This window comes from Danio rerio, chromosome 16 (genome assembly GCF_052040795.2).
Source record: "Danio rerio strain M-AB ecotype USA chromosome 16, GRCz13ab, whole genome shotgun sequence".
Lineage (NCBI taxonomy): Eukaryota > Metazoa > Chordata > Actinopteri > Cypriniformes > Danionidae > Danio > Danio rerio.
Window position 1 is genome coordinate 45076290 of NC_141036.1, and position 23711 is coordinate 45100000.

Here is a 23711-nt window from a genome sequence, read left to right on the forward strand (position 1 = left end):
ACACAGGCATGTGCGTATAGACATGCGTTGTACTGCTGTACAGTAACGTGTCATTTGTTTGTTTTGGTTGTCCTAATTTTAATAGTTTCGTGATGATGTGATGGTGTGCTTTATCTGCATGATTCTCGCTGAAGTGGGCGGTTTGAGTGACGTTCGATTCGGGGGATGTTCTGGGGGCGGGGTTTGCGTGACGCGCTGCGAGCTACTAGCCCCACAGTGGAAACGCGACATGATTTCGGCCTCACTGCTCAACCTCCCGGGCGATTGGCCCGGCCTGGCCCGATATGAGCCCTGGCTCGCACTGGCCTGATAGTGGAAATGCGGCTAATGGTCGATTCCGAAGGCTCTAAGGTGGCAGGGTGCGGAATGGGTGGCTTATTGGTGAGTGATCTATTTAAAGATATTATTCCAGCCAGTTTTTTTTTTTTATAATTTTTTTTATTAAGGGTAATTACTTAACTGCATATCAGGAGACCACGGTTATCCATTAAAGACATGGTTGCTTTAATTTACTCACCGTGCGATGTTCGGACCCCACTGCATTAATTGCTTCAGCTCAACTCTCCCACTCTGTTTTTTTCTTTTGTTATTAATTTTGTAGGACAAACTTGCAAATAACAGTTTTTCTCCAGTCTACCTCCGATAGGAGCCCTTCCAACTCATATTCTGTGACATTTCTCTTCTTGCTTGCTTTTGCCATTGCTTTTTTATTTGGTTTTGCCAAAGTGGAGTCATTGGCATATTTATTAGGGGGAGGAGGCAGGGAGGGGTTTTCCACTTGTGCACGTGCACTCAGTTTAACGTTAATTCGGATGTACAAAGAGAATATGTGTGGAATTCTGCGTACACAGTCTTTCACACATCAGATTTTTTTACTGCATACTCACATTTACAGCTGTCTGTACACAATGTTTTAGTATTAATTCAACGCAAGTCTTCGTACATGAGGCCACTGGCGTCTGTGGTATCTGGGCGACAATCAACTGTTTTCTCAGAATATGTCAGTAATATGTCTTAAATGAATCAAATTGATATTAAGGACAATGATACAGAATATTTATAGCAAATAAATACATCTTGTTTCAAGGATTAGTTTTCAGATATTAAACATGCATATTTTATTGTATTTAGATTTTGAGATTATTGTATTGGAAAACTAAAAATGCATTTTCAGCAATGCATTCAACATTAATGAGTATTGACTTCCATAGCAGGAAACATTAATGACCATCGACCTCCTTAGTAGGAAAAAATCTACAATAAGACTACAAAAGTCAATGGGTCTTATCTACCAACATTTTTTAAAAGTATCTTGCTTTGTTTTCAAGAAGAGAAAGAAACTTCATTAGATTTTGAACAAGTGAAAATGACTAAATAACAAAATTGTCATTTTGGGGTGAACTTTCCATTTAAAATTATTTTTAAACATGAAAACTTTCATTAAAGCATTCTTTGTTTTTTTTCTACAAAAAGTTAATGGCTTTATTCAGTAATATGGGTTAAATTAATCATGTGTTATTAAGGACACAATTAGACCACATATTTATAGCAAATTAATACATCTTGTTTCAAGGATTTGTTTTTAGATATTTAACATGCATATTTTATTCTGTTTACAATTTGAGATTATTGTATTGGAAAAGTAAAATGCTGACAAAGATATACATTTTCAGCAGTGCATTCAACATTAATGATCATGCCCTTAAGATAATTGTAATATTTCAGTATATATATTTTAAAAATTGAACTAATGCAATCTTAATGGGCACAAGAGGCTGTCAAGAAATGTAAAATATTTGAGCAACTCTAAAAAGTAGAGTAAACCATTCAACAGTTTCTTTGAACAACAATAACATTTAAGTCATTGGTCATATCCATTTACAGTTGAAGTCAGGATTATTGGCCCACCTGAATTATAAGCCCCCCTGTACATTTTTTCCCTAATTTCTGTTTAATAGAATTTTTTTTTCAACACATTTCCAAACATAATATTTTTAATAACTAATTTCTAATAACTGATCTCTTTTATTTTTGCCATGATGACAGTACATAATTTGTTTTGGAAAATATTTTCCAAGATACTAGTATTTAGCTTAACCAAGGTCTGAGTGATATAGCAAAAATGAAATCTTGATAACTATTGTCTATATTGAATAATAATGATATATATTTCAATATCAGTTGATAATGCTTCCGGATTTAAAAGAGTACACCAACAAAGACCGAAGTCACAAAAATTAGAGGGACCATTAAATGGCATAACGTATTATAATCCGGTATCACCCTAGCTTAAAGTGCAATTTAAGGGCTTAACTAGGTTAATTAGATTTGATTAGTCTGATGGTAACTCATACTAAACGTTAACTATTTCAGTTCCTTTAGGATTACCTAAATGATTTACATTTGGTAAATGCCAGAATAATGAGAGTATTTTTTTTATTTTTATTAATTTCTAGACAGTCAAAAGTTTATATTCATTTTCTTGGTATTTTAGCTTTGATTTTAAACTGTATAACTTTGGTAAACTGTTTTGGGTATCCTTCCACAAGATTTTCACAATAGTTTGAAGGAATTTTGGCCCATTCCAAAGCTGAGACAGATTTGTTGGCTGTCTTGCTCGCACAAACTTTTTCCTTTTTCCAATTTCCAGAAATTTTCTATAGGATTGAGATCAGGGCTTTGGGATGGCCACTCCAAAACATTCACTCTGTTGTCCTTAAAGCACATTTTTACTAATTTGGCAGTATGCTTGGGGTCATGGTCTGTTTGGAAGACAAATTTGTGGCTACGTTTTAATTTCCTGGCTGATGACTTCTTGAGATGTTGCTTTAGTATTTCTACATAATGTTCTTTCTTCATGATACCATCTATGTTGTGAAGTGGACCAGTCCCTCCTTCAGCAAAACAGCCCCACAACATGATGCTGCCACCCCCATACTTCACAGTTGGGATGGTGTTCCTAGGCTTGTAAGCTTTCCCCTTTGTCCTCTAAATGTAACACTGATCATTATGGCCAAACAGTTCAATCTTAGTTCAATCAGAACACAGGATATGTCTCCAAAAATGTGTCTATTTCCCAGTGTAATTTTGCAAATTGTAATCTGTAGATACACTGCAAATACCCTTTTCTTCAGAGGTAAATTATTATAGAAAAATACTGCAAAAAATTGTCAGTGTTAAACATAACTTAATTATATAATATAAATATTTGAAAAAAGGGGGGGGGAAAGGAGGGCTAATAATTTTGACTTCAACTGTATATATTGTTGTAGTCCCAAGGTTAACAACAAGTAACTCTTTAACTGTCTTTTTGCACTCACCTGTGTACGTAAGATAAATAACCGTAAGGAAAACCACCCCCGCAGCCAGAGAAACGCCTAGAAAGAACAGTGTCTGGAACTCTTGTCTGGTGAGTCTGTCTTTCAGATACTGCAGGAAAGCGTAAGCCTGAAGCAATGCGAATACACCTGCAAACACAAATACATGCACCATTAACCCACGTACTTAACTGCTTCTCACATTTTCCCAACACTCATGAACTCCAGCTGCTGATCTGTTGTCGCGTAAACAATCTCCCAGATGGATTCGCGCTGAAAGAACGGCTTTATAAATCAATGTAAAAGAGCAACAGTTGATGAGGAATGGCGTTAAACCAGTCTTACCTGCAGCAGCCATGTGTTCACTCGTCCGGATGGGCTGGAAACCAACAAAGGGGATCTGCATGGACAGCACCAATCCCACTATATAAAAGGTGCTGTAGGCTGAGAAGAAGAAAAGAAGAGCAAAAATGAGGAGAGTAGCAAAGAAGACTAGCAGAACTGTCAAACTTGGTGTGCACAGATGGCAACTGTGAGCATTTCAAAACAGCGGAGGACAAATGGATGAAGACAGCTCTTTCAGAGATGGTTCACCCAAAAATGAAAATTCCTGCCTTTACATTCAAACGTTGTATGACTTACTGCCTTCAGAGGAATACAAAAGGAGTAATTGAAGACAAAATGTTCCAATCTCCAAAAGAAAAAAATGCACAGTACACAAAAGCCCCATAAAACAATCTTGAAAGTGGTCTACATGACTTGCTTGTGCACTTTATTCTAGGTTCCCTGAAAAAAGAATAATGACTTGGCCTGTTCCTCGTATAAAGCTATCGTATGGCTTTAAAATAGTTGGAATAGAGAGCATCAGTCAGCTTTTATTGTGTTTCTGGTGTCTTCAGAATGCCTCAGCCTTCATTCACTGGAACTACGGGGAATAAAGAGACTAACACAATTCTTCAAAATAACTTCTGTGTTCTGCGGAAGTAAGTCATGTTGGCCTAGAACAACATGAAGCAGAGAAAAAACAACAGCATTTTATTTTTGGTTGACCTGTCCTTTATCTCTTTGATTAAAAAAAAGCTTGTGTTTCTTCATTATTACGCTACAAATCAAGTTTTAAAATTAAAGGTCTAAATAGGTGATTGTCTTCAGAAATACGTTTTGCTAGATGAAAGCCTCTTTACATCCTGATCGCAATCAAAGGGCTTCTAGGATGCAAATCATTTATTGTAAGCTGTTTGGACGGCTTGGACAGTGTGCAGGTATAGTGTGTCCACAGTCATATCGGGGTGATGAGTCTCTTTAAATTTCCAGACATTATAATAAGATACAAATCCCTCCAATTTTAAGGTCCACCGCAACATGATGTAGGAGTGCGGTTTCCCAACCCACTGATTTGATTGGCAGCCAGGTATAACCATGTCTTTGTAGTCAGGTGTATAATCATATCAACACGACAGGACGTGCGCAAAGCAACTGGGTTTAAAAGATCTGTTCAGCTCTCTGTGATCATCAATCACCATTAAATGTGATTAAGAATTTCTACAAGAGTTTACAAGTTTAAAATGTTTTTAAATAGTCTTCATCATCGCAGCCACATGTTAGTACAATTATCAAAGAAGGCGCTTCAATCTCGGTTTGAAGACGTTAAATCAGGATTATTTTGTACATTAACAAAACTGAAATCCATAAAGCAGGGGATATTAACGTGTATCCGGTCACATTTGCTATCCAAAAACATTGCGAAGTTAAATGCGATGATTCAAACCGTTAGAGATATAGCACAAATATTTATATGTTTTGAACGGAGGGATCGCTGTGTTTACAGGCACAAACTCGCTTTACCTGCACATCAGCAGCGAACAAGAGGTGGGGCGGCAGACTAAAATGATAGAAGTGACATGCACCAGACATAACACAAACTGTGTGCAAATACAACGAAAAGACGTTGACGTACTAACAGAACAACGAATATGATGCACATAAACCATCAGCACAGGGAAAAACTACTATCACAGACGTTTGTACGCATAAAAAAAAGGTATTAAAAAAACCAAACCAAGCAGACGGGATGATTTGCAGCTCCGCTTGCTATGACGAGTGCTACGGAGATCACATGGTGCATCAGTGTTTTCATAGCCAAAGTGTGAAGAGAAAGTTGTGCTATTACAGAACCAGGTATTAGATTGTTTTTTCTTTCCTTTTCAAATTAGTGTGTGCTTAGTTTAATAATTTGCTTTTTATTATTGCATATTTAAAAATCTTCTATTAAGTGTATCACCTGGTCACATACTAATTAATTACGAGTAATATTAATTATTCAATTCAATTCATGTTTATTTCTATAGCACTTTTACAATGTAGATTGTGTTAAAGCAGCTTAACATAGTTCTAGTAAAGTCCAGATTTCAGAGATGAAGTTCAGTTTAGTTGAATTATTCACCTTCACATTTATGTTTAACTCCTGTCTTTATCCTAATATAGAACTAGTAATTTTGTAATCAGTTTTTTTTATGCCAGTGGCCAGTCCCCTGGATCAAAGGGGCTATTGACCACCTCTCTACACACTGCTCTCTGGTTTAGGTAAGACTTTCCTCCCAGCACCAGCAATCTCAGTCCCCAGTGAATTTTTTTTTTTTTTTCAGCAGGGGACATTGTAAATGTGCAAAGACCTCAGTTTATGCCTGAAAACATAGATATGCTGGTAATTCTTTAAAATAAATAAATTTTCAGCACAAAGTTAGTTTGTTTATAATAATGAGTCTTTAGTTTGTATTATTATTTATTTATTTACTTTTTTGGAATTTGTTTTTAAAATAGCAATTGAGTTATAGCAAAGTATATTATTTTGCAAAAAAAAATGTGCAGCATTTAAGATTGAAAGGGCTATTACCTTTAATTTGTTTCACATCATTTTGTAAAAAAAGAAAATTGTAACTTAATTGTATCGCAAGTTTCATAGTGTTGTGAATCATATTGAATCGTGAAACAGGTGAATAGTTACATCCAACAACTACACTATAACTGTGTCTCCTTAGTTAATGTTATGTAAAGTTGACTGGTACACTTACATGCATTCAAGAGGTTTGGCTTTGAATGGTGATATGCAGGGAAGGATGGAGGCTTTCAGTGCTATCAGGTTAACATTAGCATTTTCCAAGATTGCCTATTGCACTTTTATTACTTTTGAGCAAGAAACAAGGATCCATCACTTGTCAAAAGTGACATAAGTCATTTAGTTCACTGCTACAAAAATAATTACTTCAAATAAATGCAGGTCTTGTGAAATTGCATTTATCAAAGGATATTGACCAAGAATACATTTCACTCTACACATCACAGCAGCAGTTCAAAATCGATTAAAAAAAATGTTCCTCAAGCAGCAAATTAAAATGATTCCTGAATGATCATGTGTCATGAAGAATGAAGTAAATGACTGCAATTCCGTAATTTAGCTTTGCAGTAACGCATTTCTCTTTGAATGCTTTGTATTAGGGCTGCGTAATATTGGAAAACTCTGTCATTGTGATACTTTGTATTTCTGCGATATGAACACGCCTTTATTTGAAAAAATTTCTTAATTTAAGTTTAATTAAGGTTATTTTTAGAGGAGTGAATCTCAAATAATATATAACAAATACCTTGGATCCATCCTGCCTTGTATCAACGGTTCAGGCAGGTAGTGGTGTATTGGTGTGGGGGATATTTTCTTGGCACACTTTGGGCCCATTAGTACCAATTGAGCATTGTGTCAACGTCACACCCTACCTAAATATTGTTGCTGACCATGTCCATCCCTTTATGACCAGTGTACCCATCTTCTGATGGCTACTTCCAGTAGGATAACGCAGCATGTCATAAAGCACAAATTATCTTAGACTGGTTTCTTGAACGTGACAATCAGTTCACTGTTCTCAAACGGCCTCCACAGTCACCAGAACTCAATCCAATAGAGCACCTTTGGGATGTGGTGGAATGGGAGATTTGCATTGTGGATGTGCAGCCGACAAATCTGCAGCAACTGTGTGATGCCATCATGCCAATATGGACCAAAATCTCTAAGGAATATATGTAGTACCTTGTTGAATCTATGCCACAAAGGATTAAGGCAGTTCTGAAGGCAAAAGGGGTGTACCTAATAAAGTGGCTTGTGAACTATTGTGCAGCCCTACTTTGTAGATTTTATTACAGTTTAAATAAATTAACTCTTGCTAAGCATCTGAACTGCAGTGTCACATTTAGGTTAAAATCATTGCAGGTTAAACAAAATGAAAATCCACTTTGCACTCTCCTGGTGCGAATGCTTAAAATTCTGCATCAAGGCACTCTTAATATTGTTAGTTCCTTATGATTAATTGCTGTAGCATTTTCCCCCATTTACAAATTGCTCTGGATAAAAAGCTCCGAGTAAATAAATGAAAAAGGACTCTCTCTAAAACACCACCACAATTTGCAAAGTGTGACTTCTAAATGAAAAAGAGCTATTCAATTCACACTCGTTTCATACCAAATTTACATTTGTCCGATGGTAACAGTGCTGTATGTGGGTCTGCCAGTAGCAGAACGAGGTTGTGAAAGCAGACGAGGGGCCTCGGATGTCCCTGAATGCAGTCTAATCTGGGCTCCTGTCCCAACAATGCAAGAGCAGTCAAGTAAAACAGCTAAACAACAGGACAAGACAAAAAAAATCCCCTTCAGAATGGAACGCAGCCATAGTGTGCATGTTGAAGAGCTCATCCTCAAGCCAAAATTACCCTCCAGGGTGAGCTCTTGATGAGATTAAGGGTATAGGAGACCTAAAAACTTCTGCATAGCAAATTAAACGCGTGCAAAGAATCTTGGGAGAAGTGTCCACCACATTATTGGACATCCATTCCAAAGGATGAAGTGTCCAATTTTTAGCACTATTTTACGAGAACAACCCTTCAGTTTGACGGTCTTCATTGTTCTCATTTTTTTAAAGACCCTTGCAGACAGATTTATCTTATTTTAGAATAAACACAGGCTTAGGAAAAGAAAGGTGTATTTTAAGTGAAGTTCATTTATAAACTAATTTCGAGAGGATCCTGTGCTTATGATTGCTTGCAGCCAGTCCCGCATTATCAATTTATGATTCACCAATTAGATGATTTCTAAGCCACTCTAAATACCCTAAGTTCCATATAACAGCCATCTTTGTTTTCAAGAATCCCCTCTTCCACCCCTACTCCTCCTTTCCTAGATAGGTGGAATGGTGGCCCAGTGGTTAGCACTGTTGCCTCACAGCAAGAACGCCTCTGGTTCTAGTCCTCACCTAGCCAGCCAACGTTTCATTAGCTAAGTGTGAACTCTTGGAGAGGGGGAAAAAAAAAAAAAAGTTGCTAAGATATTGTGCTAGAATGCCTGTCTCAGATCTTTAAACTGTGTATTAGCCATGTTAGCCATGCTGCAAAATTATGGAACAAAATCAATGCCAAAAGTATTGAAATAAAAAGCTTATCGAAAGGCACTAAATGAAAAAATAATAATAATAATGCACTCAATTAACTGCTTGCATTTTAATGACTTGAACTGCCAGTTTTAGGTCCTGAATCTTATCATAGCTGTTTATGTTAGCTGTGAATATGTCCATTCATAAATTAATACTTTATATTCAACTTCCACATTTCCCTTCCAAAATATTCAGTTCTGTGATCGCATAGTCCACATTCCTCAGATCTCAAGAGGTTATCTTTTACTTGCTCGTAGAGCATCTTGCATTCCAGTATCGCAGGCTCGTCCCCTGCTCAGACCGTTGGGGTTACATGCGGGTAAACAGTCTTTTGACAAATATGATGTTGCACATTATCTCTATTAACCATATATTCCATAGAGGCAGTGCTGGGACTACTTGAAAAATGTAGTGAACTAAGCTATTAGCTACTCTGCTTAAAATGTAGCTTAAATATACTAAAAGCTTCCCTCTAGGAAATGTAGCAAGCTAAGCTAAAAGCCACTTGGCAAAAGTAGCTTGGCTACATCCAAGCTATTTTTCATCCTCTAAGCTTAGATTTTTTACATCCAAGCTAAACCAGGTGTAACGCATTTAAAATACAATAGGAATTTATAGTCAAGCAAAATATTCAGGAATAAGCATTATATTGTGTGTGTGTGTGTGTGTGTGTGTGTGTGTGTGTATAGAAATATGTAACTAATAAAAGGCAGAACGGTGGCGCAGTGGATAGCACAATCGCCTTACAGAAGGTTGCTGGTTCGAGTCTCGGCTGGGTCATCATGAGGTAACATTAAAAGAAATGTAATAAGGAAGATAATAAATCATATTGGTATGTTGAGTTAATAAATAATCTTGTTAAAACTTTTATTGAGATTGAATGTTAGTGATTGGACAGGTGTTGGACAGGCCAGATTGGGTAGATTTAGATGGACAAAAGAAAATTAAGACCTGTTAAAAATGTAAGACCTACAACACAATATTTTTGTGAATTTAAGGCCTAAAATTTAACTTGGTTAACTAGGCAAAAAGAAAAAAAAAAGCAGAAAAATAAATTAAGGGGCTAATTATATTGACCTAAATAAATATTTAAAAAATGCTTTATGGTAGAAAAATCTAAAACAAATAAGATTTTCTCCAGAAGAATTTTTTATAGAAAACACTGTGAAAATGTCTTTGTTTCATTAAAAATCACTTGGGAAGAACTTCACAGAAGGGATAATAGTTTTGACTTCAACTGTACATAAATTTCCCCCTTTTTGAATCCAATATCATGCCATTTCGTGCCTGTCATTTTGTATTAGCCGAAGCGACAAATACTATACAATACAAAATAAAACGTAGAGAAAATGCTGACATGCCAGTGACGGAGAGCAGTCATTCTGAGAAGGACAAGGGTAAAAGTCTGTCACCTGCACATTAAGTGACTGACAGCTCCGTAAAGTAGACCCCTACCTGAGAGACAGGTGTTGACAGCCTGTCAGAAGAGGGGGCTAAAAGCACACTCTGTGTGAATGTGTGTTCACGAGAGACAGCGATACAGCTGCTTGTGACACACAGACTGTTAGAGCTGTCAGCCTTTCAGAAGCTTCAATTAACAGCCAAACTGGACCATCTTCACTTCAAAACAAGATGCTATAACGAGACAATACACACCATGCCTTTCACACACAAAAACACAAGTAACACTTGCTCACTCGTGATAGCACCCAAAAAGAAAATCTCAAAAGAAATGTTAAAAAAAGGACCAAATAAAAGTGTGGAGAAGGGTTTCTTTAACCACCTTTACATAGTGGCGTGAAAAAGTATTTGCCCCCCTTTTTGATTGTTCTACATTTTCACGTTTGTCACACTTTAATGTTTCAGATCATCAAACTAACTTAAGTATTAACTTAACTGACTTAAATCCTAACTTAAATAAAGATAAAAAGAAAGACATCATGCAGAAGGGGGGGAAAATCCAAACATACATAACCCTGTGTGAAGAAGGCCAAAATGTAAACGGCAAAAACATAAAACAGTGGAGAACCTTCCCAGGAGTGCCCAGACAACCTAAATTACCCCAAGAGCACAGTGACATTTCATTAAAGTCACAAAAGACCCCATAACAACATTCCAAGAACTGCAGGCCCCAGTGCCTCAGTTAAGGTTACTGCATACTGAATCTGAAATTTACGTCCGTATTTTTCGCACATTAAAAAAATGTATTTGACCTCATGTTGTGTGAATCGTATTGACCCACTGCCTCCGAAACTTTTGTTTATCATAAAAAATTTTAACCAGATTCTGGTTTCCTTTTTTTGCATTCGAAAAAGCGCTTTGGGAAATGTTTTACAGAGCATAAAATAAAGATGGAATGTGGTGGACTGTTGAGAACTCCTATTTGCTGGATTCAGTGACTGACGCACCTACTGCAGTTTAGTGTGTGTGTGTACATAAATTTGACGAACTGCTCATAGACATAATAAAGCATGGTCTGCTTTCAGTTCGTTTCTTCGACTTGTCGATGCAGCCACCATCTATTAAAATGTCTACAGGTACTGCTAGTCTCTGTTCAGGATTTGTTTATGTATGCGAATGTGTGAAGTATAAGCAATATCAAAATTCCACATTTATATTTCGGGATAATCTAGCGCAGTTCTTTCTTTTCTCTTTACGCAGTATTGGATGAACACAATATGTAGCACATTTCTCTTTTTCTTCTTTGGAGAAGATAGGAGAACGAAGCATCACTGCTTAAACTGAATATGAAATCTTTCGCGTTTTTTCGTAACGAATTAATACACATCGGACTAAGTGTGCAAGGTTTGTTTACATGACGACATGACATGACGAAAAAAATGCATATGAAAATTTCGGACTTTAGTGTGCGAAGACCTTTAAGGTGAGGGTTCATGACTCCACAATTAGAGAGAGACTGGGCCCAAGCAGTTATTAGGTTTAGGGGGAAAACATTTTTTTACCACACAGGGCTATGAAGTTTTTGTATTTTGTTATTCCATCATAATAAAAATCTTCATTTTAAAAGTGCACGAGGTGCCGCAGTGAGTAGCGCTATTATCTCACAACAAGAAGGTCGGTGGTTCGAAAAATGGCTAGGTCAGTTGGCATTTGTGTGTGGAGTTTGATGTTCTCCATGTTCATGTTGGTTTCCTCTGGTTTCCCCCACAAGTCCAAAGACATGCACTATAGGTGAATTGGGTAAGCTAAATTGTCCGTAGTGCATGTGTGAGAATGTGAATGTATGGATGTTTCCCAGTAATGGGTTGCAGCTGGAAGGGCATCCACTGCGTAAAACAAATGCTGGATAAGTTGGGGGTTCATTCCACTGTGGCGGCTCCTGATTAATAAATAAGCCGAAAAGAAAATGAATAAATGAATGAATAAAACTGCATGTTTACTTCTGTCACCTTTGACTAAAATTTAATTTGTTTGATGATCTGAAATATTAAAGAGACAAAAAAGAAAAAGAAAAAGAAAAAAAAAAAGAGATCAGTAAGGTGCAAATACTTTCACACCAATTGTATCCAAAGTCTCGACTCACAAAATGGTCTTTTTGATGATCTAGAATTCTGTTGACACCTGCCGTTAAGATTAAGGCCCCGTTTACACTAGTGCGTATTAGTTTTAAAACGGCGTTTTAGAATGAAAACGATCCGCGTCCACACTCGCGTTTTACCCAGCGTTTCTGAACTGCTTTCCGTCCACACCAAAACGCTGAAAACGCACATCACGTGACCACACACACACACTTTGGCAATCGCTGGAGCCCATCTACCCAGATGAGAGCTCTGCTAGTCGGACTTCTCATCAAGCATCTCCCGCTGGATCTAATCTCACTATATTTATTAAACGGGATATTTCATTCATCTTGTTGTCTTTATCTAACGACATGTTCCCTGACTTTGGTCATTGGAATCTATTACTTGTTCTCAGGTAACGTGTTTTGGCTGAGCGCAAAGATAAGTTAATGATTAATGTAAGCACGTAGCCTACATTCTGTATATTGACTGATTGCTTGCCTTTATTTCCTATAATGTATAAACTTATTGTATGTTTTACTTTTATAATGGCCATTATCGATTATTAAAACTGATATTCAGCAAAGAGAGGGTATGTTTCGTATTTTCACTGAAATTGAAAGGAGGCAGTTGTTATCGGCTCCGTTTTGTTATAAATATCCACACAGTGAAGATGACGCTCATGCAGCACGACGCCTCAACATTTCTGCTGTCTGTTTAGTTGTTAATATTAAAATAAAAATAGGCAGTTCCTTATATCAAGTTTACATTTTATTGTTGAGAAAGTGAAACAACGTAGCCAAGGTGATGTGAATGAAGTTATAAAGTACACTTTTCCCTGTGAAGATTGACGCGTGTCCTCGGTATGTTTTCCATATCAAACTGAGAAGAAGAGATGCAGCCTTGATCAAACTTGCGAAGTCTGAACTTACACGGAGAAGATTCAGGACTGAACTGTGTGTTAGGCTACTTAATATTGAGGAAAAGCCCCAATCAGAGAGGCGAATGTCTGCAGCCCCGCCTCCGTTTTCAGATGTCTTCGTCTTTCCCCATCCACACTGAGACGGAGCAGCAGCGTTTTAGAATGAAAACGGCCTCTCCAGCGTTTTCGAAACGCTCCGTTTTCGGCGCTCGAGAACTCCGGCGTAGTGTGGACGGATGGCGTAACCGTAGCAAAACTTATGCGTTTTCAAACTAAAACGCACTAGTGTAAACTAGCACCTTCTTATCTGCACTCACTTCTGCAGATCTATGTGCCCTCCAGAAACTTGCGTTCTGTGAATGAACGTCGCCTCGTGGTTCCATCCCAAAGAGGGAAAAAATCACTTTCGCGAACGCTCACGCTCAATCTGCCCAGTTGGTGGAATGAACTCCCTAACTGCATCAGAACAGCAGAGTCACTCGCTATTTTCAAGAAACGACTAAAAACTCAACTATTTAGTCTCCACTTCACTTCCTAATCTGCAATTGCCTCTTTGAATATCACACTAATTGTACAAAAAAAAAAAAAAAAAAAAAAAAAACTACTAACACTTCCCTTCTTAGACTTTACAGACCTGAAACTTGCCTTTAGTACTTATTCATTGTTGCTCTTAGTTGTGTAAATTGCTTCCTTGTCCTCATTTGTAAGTCGCTTTGGATAAAAGCGTCTGCTAAATGACTAAATGTAAATGTAAATGTAAATGTAAACGGGGCCTAAGATTATCGGTTGGATTAGAAGAAGCCAACAGACACATTCCTGTTTACACCTCAATTTAATCAATCTCTTTTGTCTTTACTTTGAGGAGGGGGGGGGGTTATGAACAAGAATCCCATCTGACTGGAGTGCTTTAATTACATGCGCAATAATGTTTAGAAATAAGGTCAGTAGGAAAAGAGGAAAGACTTTTGCAGCTGTTTGAATAGTTTTGACCAAATGAGCATCAGTATAATTAAAGCAGTTCAGTCATACGCATTTTTAAATTACCTCTGGAAGTGGTCCAAAGTGGGCTATTTGTAAACAATTCAGCCCCTATTCACACCAGTATTTAGTGTCATCACCTTGCAATCAGATTGAGAAAAATACATCTTAATTACAGCTGTAAACAAGGCCAAGGTCTGGTGCTTACCACAAATTAAAATAAAAAAAAATAAATAAAAAAAACTACCTGAATTTAGAAATAAAAACCTGAACAGACATTTACCTTTTTGCATTAGCACTTTAATAGAGAATTACTTGGACTTAATCCTCTTCATCCCTAATGTGACATAAGGCCCACACTGTGAACCCAGGGATAAAATCTAATTTCTGTTGTTTCTGTGCATTACACAACAGTAATGATGGAGCACGCCAGGACTGGAGCTGTTCTATTGTTCCTCTTTTGATACTTTTGTGGGTTTTGTGTTATTAGCATGAGTGATAGAAAGACATCTTACAAATCTGAGGCAAACAATCAGAGGAGGGAATATTGTGACAGCTCACAATCTCTCTGGATCTCTTCAAAGTGTTACAAAAACTTCAGAAGCCGTCCAACTTGTCAGAATAGTTCCTGTAATGTGCAATACTTCCTTGTAGTGTAGTGTAGTGTAGTGAACCTCCTGCTTAGAAGTTTATGGCGTTTGGTTTGAAGCACTATTTACCTTGTACAGCGACTATTGATACCTAGTATTTGTATGCCCTTCTTGTTGACTTTATCACAAATGCAGAGGTTATTTTGAATAGTATTCAAACACTAATGTGGTTGAATTTGTTTCAATAACTTATGTCTAGTCAAGTCGTTTTTTAAACATTATGGTATGGCATAATGGACTGCACTAGCAAGACAGAATTTAAAATATACTGTACATTTGGTTGAAGCAATATTTTTACAGCCATACACTACCTGACAACAGTCTTGTGGCCTATCAAAGTTTTAGGAACAAATAATAACTTAACGTTTAGTTGATCATTTGTTATAAGAACTGGCTTATATAAAAGGCAAAGGGATCTAGATTATGCTTATTTTACCAAAATAAAATATGATCATGCCTTGATTTTTAAGTATTTAATTAGGACAGTAAGGTCTGACTTTGCTTGGACAAAAGTCCTGCCACTTCACAGAAATAATGTACAATATAGAATATAAAGTCATGGTGCAGTGGAAAAATAATGAATATTGTGTATGGCTCCCATGAGCTTGGAGAACTGCATCCATACATCTCTGCAATGCCTCAAATAACTCATTAATAAAGTCCTCTAGAATGGCAAAGAAAACGTTCTTGCAGGGCTATCAGAGTTCATCAACATTCTTTTGATTCTTCTTTAACGCCACCTCCATCTTACCCCAGACATGCTCAATAATGTTCATGTTTGGTGACTGGGCTGGCCAATCCTGGAGCACTTTTACCTTCTTTGCTTAAGGAGCATAAGGAGCGCTATCCTGCTGAAGAATTTCCATATTTATGAATAACCACATTTCTCCTGTGGTTTGTAATGCAATGGGCAGTACAAATGTCTTGATACCTCACGCTGTTGACGTTGCCATCCACTCTGCAGATCTCTCGCAAGCCCCCATACTGAATGCATCTCCAAACCATGATTTTTCCCTCACCAAAATTGACTGATTTTTGTAAAAATCTGGGCACCATACAGGTTCCAATAGGTCTGCGGTATTTGTGATGATTGGGGTGCAGTTCAACAGATTCATCAGAAAAACTACATTCTGACACTTTTTCCAAATGGATCAACTAGAAGTCAAGTTATTATTTGTTGTTTTTCTGTTGTCGACAAGACTTTTATCAGGTAGTGTATATCATTTGCCATGGTTCATACACTTTACAACTACAATTTCATGACTTTCAAGTAACTTTATGACCTAATATTTTATGTAATGTCTACATATATCTGATAAAGAATAAGAAAAACAATGCACATTCAAATATATTACAGCATATTAAAACACGCAACAATCTATTTTGATTAAATGTATTTTTATATCTATGTAAAATTGTTTAGATTATGCTCACACAGCACTATTAATGTTTTATCCAAGGACAGAAAAGAAGCAAAGAGAACTAACCTACATTTAAGTACACCGATATTTGTTAAACCAATTTCAATGACTTTTTCAAAAACCCAAGACTTCACCAGGTTTTCCATGACCGAATGAACCCTACTTTAATGCTATCTCTTTTGCATTCATATATAAACTGCATAAGTTTATTTATTGAAAGATCTATATATTGATATACAGCAGGGAAAATAAGCAGAGCACGTTACCATTTTTCACAGAAAAAGTATTTCTAAAGGTGAACTTTTCCATGGATGTTGGTAACAAACAAAGGAATCCATATATGAAAAGGAAATGAATCTAATAACTTTACAAATTAAGTTATATGTAATAAAATGAAAAAGTAATAAACACATGAAGAAAGGGAGGTGTGGAAAGGCAGAGAAAGCCCAGACAGCAGCTGAAATCTCAGTAGTTCTTCAGCAACCCTCTGCACTTCGTCATTGTAAATTAATATTAGCTGCTTCAGTCCAACATCTACATTACAAATATGCCAGGATGAAACCAGAAAAGCCCTTTATATAAAAGTATTAAATACATTCCAGTAGTTCTTTAGATATATTATTCCCAGGAAAAAAAAAAAACATGACGTGTTTATACATATTTTTCCCGCTGTATATATTGAAGGATTATACATGCAGCCACCTTAAGACTGACAAATGAGACTGAGTAAAACACTGGGTGAAAACATAAATATTTCTTCCTTGTCTACTTCTGGGGTCCGTTCTTCGTACGTGTATTACTCAGTTAGCTGGATTTGGATATTGACGATTTGACACGATCCAGGATCGTTTCGTTCTTCAAAGCTGATCCGAGAGCTGTTGTCATAGCAACAGTTCTGCTAGGTCAAACCTGATCGGGAGCAGGTTCAATTCATATAAACAGGATAAGATCGGCTTAGTTCAAGAAAAGATAATACAGATAGTATGATCCCAATTCTGATATTTTCTTACAGTAGTAGTTATACACTTGGGAAAATGGTTCATTTTTTTAACTATATATATATATAAAGTTATAGTTATTAATAAAATAAATTAAGTTATACATATTAATAAAACGTATGCAATCTGCTCCCTCGAAATGAAAGTACAAAGACTGCCACCTGCTGGTGCAAAGAGAAAACTTATTGATATGAACTTTTTAGATCGCTTAAGTACAAATTGTGTATAATAGAAATGCACAATTATGTGACTTTTTTTAATAGCAATAATACATTTATGCAGTCATAAACATGTTTTGACAATTAATATGCCAGTGATGATGCTTCACAAAAGTTGCAGACGCCTTTACCAATATGAAAATGCTTTTGTAAACAACCAGTTATTCTTTACACCGATTAAAAAAACGGCTACTATAATAAAGAAAATCTTTTCTAAATGTAGAACTAAATACATTGATTTGGATTGAAATACATGATGAATACTCTTGAAACATGAAAGTGTAAAGCCTGCAGCTCACAACAAATGTGGAATGTTATGGCGTGTCATATTTAACAAGCCGTTTACTGCTAATTTGATGTAATTTTGCTCGCATGGATAATTGAATATTAATCAGATGATGTCATTACGCTGCTGTGCCGTCAGCCAATCGTTGTATTCCTGATCATGATTTCGAGGATCGATAGATCTGTCCTTAACAACACATGCAGTGATCTCAGATCAGTTTATCCAGACTTTCTAATCTGATTCGCGAACTTGTTTGAAGAACCAAATTAGCGAGAGATCAGTTATCAAGATTAAAAGATCCAGCATCTGCCAAATAATCTTAGATCATTTAAGCGAGGTACGAAGAACGGACCCCTGATCCAATAAACTAATGTGCACCTTTATACCAGATGTAAACAGGATTAAATTGACTAGCCAGTCAGCTTCCAGTTAGTTTTTGCCTTTTTGTGAGTATTAAACAAAAAGGTCATCTTGGTGTCTAAAGTTACCAAAGCAGATGTCACAGTAGGAGGACACAAGAAACGCAATAACCAGATCCCACCGGTTTTACACCATCCTCCATCCATCTTTGAACATGACTGCTGTTCTTTGTCCAAGCTCCAGCCCCATAAACTGAGAGCAGTGCTACTTAATCTAATCACTATGATCTATTAGGAGAGGTGGCAGTGATACTCTCCGTGTGGAGTCGGGCCATAGCAAATGTGTAGTGGGACCTGCGGCAAGCACAAAAACTTTCCAGAATGGAGACGAACGGAGCTAATACCGAGCATCCATCAGTAACGCATTTTGTAGCAGCAGCAGGGAGGGGCTACTAAAGATTTAAACTAAATTAGCCAAGTAGCACAAGGCCGCATTCGTTTATAAGAGAGGTTTCTTAGAATCTCCAAGAAAAACACTGCGCTTTTAATTATTCATCCCCCTAAAAGAATGATGTAACCCATCAGATTTCAGATTAATAAAAGGCTTCAAAAAACGAATAAAAAAGCAGCTCTTTGCTCTGGAAGCAAAAGTATTAGTGTCTTTCTCGCTTTGCAGAAAGCTTATTCGAAGGTCCTAATTGACATGTTGTTTTGGCGTTTAAGACTGCGGGTATGGATTCAAAGGCTTTTTTCCACGACATGAAGATCCATGTATTCTCAGATCAGTGCTGCTTATGGGATTGGTTGTGAAAGGCAAGAGTGAAGTGGGTGGAAAAAAAATGTGTCATTAAACATCAATGTCAACTAAACGTTGCTGTCAATGTGAAGAGGGACTCGTGACTCGTCAAGCACTTGTAGAACACGGCTGCGCATAACTTTGTGTCCAAATCAAAAAGCAAATAGGAAAATAAAACTGGTTCACGCTTCATTATTATATGGGAGAACAAGCACTATGTGGCGTGATTGTGTGGGCGGGGATGTGTGTGTGTGTGTGTGTGTGTATTTCGTACAAGAAGCAGAAACGCTCACACAAACATACACACGACACAGGTGACTCACCAATGTATAGCCTCCTGCTGTAGCGCTGCATAAGGAGCAGCACGAAAACATGGAGAGGAATAAGGTTGATGATGAAGACGTATCCTCCCCATGCAGACACCTGCAACACAAAACATGTCACACACATCAAACTATAGCAATGTTTGACCTCATCATACTGCATGAGGTTTTTCATTCTACGCAACAGTCTTTAATGTAATTTAAAGGTTGGCATGAAGTAGTCGCTTTAAGTTAAATTCAATTCATCTTTATTTCTAATCGCACTGAAACTGTCAGTCCTGTTTTCAGAGTTGAAGTTCAGTTTAGTTCAGTGTGGTTTAATTTCACTGCTGAAACACTGAAGAGCAAATCCACTGATGTGCAGCTCCACAAGTCCCAGACCAAGCAAGCCTGTGGAGACATTGGCGAGGAACAAACTTCACCAATTGATGAAAATGAAAGAAGAAAAAAAAACCTTTAAAAGAAACCAGGCTCACTTGGGCATGATCATTTCTCCTATGGCCAAACTTCTTGTGCAGAGGTGCAGTCTAGGCGCCAGAGGCTAGATAACACTGAACACTATAAAAACTAATACCAATGTATAAGTAATTTAAGACCACCAAACCCACAATGAAACTATAGAAGCATCTCTTTCTCTATTTTTCGGGAGGTTGCTACAGATTTTAACTTGCCTTTTCGATATTTTCTTTGGCGTCAAGCAGTCAATTCTTAGCCACATATTTTAATTAATACATTAAAACAAGGCAAATAAAGTTGAATTCACACGCTTTGGGCCCTATCATGCACTAGGCGATATAAAGCGCAAGACGTAAATGGCGTGATTTTCCTGTTCTTTTCAGACCAGTGCAACTTTTATTTTCACATTCTGAAACACATTGCTTAAATAGAAAATAACATTTGTGCCACTTTGTGGATTTGTGGGTGTACTGGTCTAAAAAAAAAAAAAAAAAAAAAAAAAAAGTTGGCCAGGTTGCATTGTTGGCACATTAGTTATATCTATGTTATGTTAGTTATATCTATGCAGGTCCAAACACGTACACATTGCTTAATACACACAGAAATGTACAGCAATACACAAATATATTTACATATAAAAACAATTAAGTAATAAAATGTTACAAAAATATTTTTTTTTCTACAATTTCTTTTGTTTTTTTTCAAACTACCTCCATGGCTTGTTGTTTTTTTTCAGTTTATTCATGACAATATGCATTTGTATGTTTTTTATTAGTATTATTTATTATATGCTTATTTATATTTGTTTTAATATAGACAAGTTTAGATTTGTCCACCAGTCGGGTTTTGGAGATGTATGCGTCACTATATATGGGGCATAAGAATAGTAGAATAGTGTTTGGATATAACTCGCTATTATTGTTCATTTATCCTTTATTTGGAAATTAGAACTGAATTTAGAAATAGTTGTGAAACAAATCTTAGCGGTTAAACAAAATTAGATATGTAGGCTAATGGATGTTTTCAGTGGAGTGCATACAACAGTTTCCTCATCCACGAAAGTAAAGGAGTAAAGAGTAAAAGTAAAGAGACTGAATGAAGAAGGCTTGTTCTTTATCCTCGCGCTACAGATGGTTTCTTGCTAGTGAAGTGTTGAGTTTTTCCACTTACAAGGACCGAAATATAAATAACAAATGCACCATGTCGTGACGCAATTGACTCTTAAATGGAATGGGAGATGAGATTCTGGTTGGTTTAATACGCGTTCTACTTAAAACACACCCATAACTCATTAAGAGCATAAGCACAACCCTATTAGTCCAACCATATTTTTCCATCCTTAAAATAGCAAAATTGGATTCGGAGACACCCTTAATACTTTCACATGCGATTTAGACTTTGCGCCTAGACCGTTAAAATAGAGCTCTTTGTATTAAACATACCTTTCCTTTAAAAACAAATGTCATTTAAAATCTTATTGTTATGCTGAGGATGAGGCGGAGGGATTCATTAGTATAAAATAAACTGTACTTGTGTTATGCATTTCATAGGAACACAACTAGCATTGCCTACTTTTCATGTCAGACACTGCATTTTGCAGATATTTACATTTTTCCTCGCAAATCGAATAGCAGCCTTCACTCGGTCTTCATCTAGAAGGTTTTTAATGTAAGAAATTCCATTACTTTCAAAACCATCATGTTGTCGATGCTCCAGTGTGGGCTGAGTGAAATCTTCTTTGATTGGATATTAATAATCTGTTTTATGAATGAATAAAGAGAACACTGCTACCAATGCCACTTGCAAAAAGAGAGAAATATTTCTATTCCAAGCTCTTGAAAGCCGCAGAACAGGGTGCATGAGTATCTCTTTGTCACTTCAACAAACAGAACAGAGCACACTTTTTATGCTTGCATATATAATAGATTCCTTCCAAAAAATGTATTGAATTCAATACTTTGACTTAAAATGCCTCATCTAAATCTTTATAAAAAACCCTTAAAGCAGAGATGCCCAAACTAGGGCTTGTGGGTCAATGTCGGCCCATGGTAACCTATGATTTGGTCCGCCATCCCACAATGGTTAAGAGATTGTTATTTCAAATTTAAATGTAACCTTATTTGCCTTAACCTCATTTATTGTTAAGCTAAAAAAACTATCTGAAATTAAATGTTTCAAATTAAATGGTATAAATTAATGAGAAATAGATTTTTGGATAAACTATTTCTTTAAAATACCAACAGCCAACCTGTTAAAATCTGCATATTCATACATACATTTTTCATTTCATTGTAGTCCTAGTTTAAGGTTAGTAGGGCTGCACAATATTGAAAAAAATCTAACATAGCAGTTATTTTCCTCTGCGATTATAAATTGCGATATGAATATAATGTCACCAGATGGCTTAAATAGCATTTGAAAAGTCATTAATTTAGCTTATGGGCCAAACGTCACTAACGTCCCTACATTTAATTTTATATACATAAAATTTATTATATGCGCATAATTAAACTACAGACATAAAAAAAAAAGATTTTGTGAAACAAACAGCACTTGGTTTTCAGGGGAGTCTAACAGTGTTCAGGTAGAGATAGTGAATAATTAAATGTAAAATAACACTGCATTACTCTTTATTAAAATTACGATTTATTGTGCATCTAATGATTTAAACACTATAAAAATGCTCACACAGTCACAGGCCTTAATAGCAAATACAAGTTACGACCTTTCACTCTATTGTGGTTCAGTTCTGCACACTCAAAAAATGAGTGTTTTTTTTACATGTTTAAAATGAGCCCAAACAAAATTCCAGTTATTTCTTTGACCAGTTTATTTGTTTTATGTTCAGTCCCTTTAAATTAGTAAACCACTAAGTTAACTTAAGCGTTTTGCGTTGGGACAACACTAAGGAATAGTGTTGGTCCAACTACCTGATTTGGGGATTTGTAGTTTCCAGCATGCTTTGTTAGGGAATGATTTAAGAGAGGGAAATGTTTACAATACAAGTAATCTTAGGTGTTTAAACTTTATAGAAAGAGTTTAATTTTCACTATAGTTTGAAGATTTCGAACTTCTTTATGTAATGGTTTGCGTTTTGGATTACCACCTTACAGAAGCAAGCATGCATTGGGTGTTGGCAGCTTAATTAATAAAAATGCAGTTTGTTGCTTTGCTCAGTGAGCCAATACTGTCCTAAAATTAGTTTTGAGATTATTCCCAATCAACTGTATATGTAACTCATGAAATATGCTAAAAACATCTCTTTTAGTTAACTTAGGATAACTTCAAATGAAACTAATAGACTTCAAAATGTACAATACAGAGGCTGTTACTTAATTCCAAGAACGGATTCGCGTTCTTGTGGAAAGCGGTCTTGCCAAGTCATCTTGGGAGAACCAACTCATGAGACCACGAGAACAGAAAACATGTCCTGTGAGAAATGAGATGCTGCATTTTTCCCTGGGTCTTCCTGATGGTCGCATGACCTTCACATTTTTAATGGTAAATTTAAACGTTACAGCATTCATACGATTTATTGTTTTTTTCCTTTTTCACAACATATACTATGCATAAAAACCTTACAAATATACTCACAATACAAATAAAACAAATTTTAATATGAATTTCAGAAAATGTGTTTGTGTCTGAGGTTTTCATGGTAATGTTTACTTTCACCATTTCATTTAGAGAAACTCCTAAAATAAGTATCTCTGAACATTAAAAATAAAATTTTGTAAAATACTGTGCCACAATGACTTCTGGGACTTCTCGAGTGCGTTTTACGCTCAAGTCTGCAACAATGTGTCCTCAATATCAAGAACACATCTGAGAACTCACACATCCTCCATTCTTGCGGTTTTGAGTTTTGGAACTGAACTTTGGCAGTTGATGATGACGACGTTACACGAGTACAAACGAATGCTGAAGAACGCAAATTGAGAAACAGCCATAATAAACATACATGATATTATTAGTCCTTTGAGTTCAAGTTAAATA

General features: G+C 36.4%; 1 protein-coding gene across 3 annotated transcripts in view; it reads right to left on the minus strand.

Moving 5' to 3' along the window:
- The window catches only part of stt3b (STT3 oligosaccharyltransferase complex catalytic subunit B), a 98560-nt gene that overhangs the window by 26092 nt on the left and 48757 nt on the right, over positions 1–23711 (minus strand). For 2 of the 3 annotated variants that reach the window (NM_001328161.2, XM_088651214.1), the window contains 3 exon segments: positions 3321–3467; positions 3663–3761; positions 19260–19359. In NM_001328161.2, the coding sequence (NP_001315090.1) occupies positions 3321–3467; positions 3663–3761; positions 19260–19359 (346 nt within the window). 3 annotated transcript variants of the gene reach the window in all.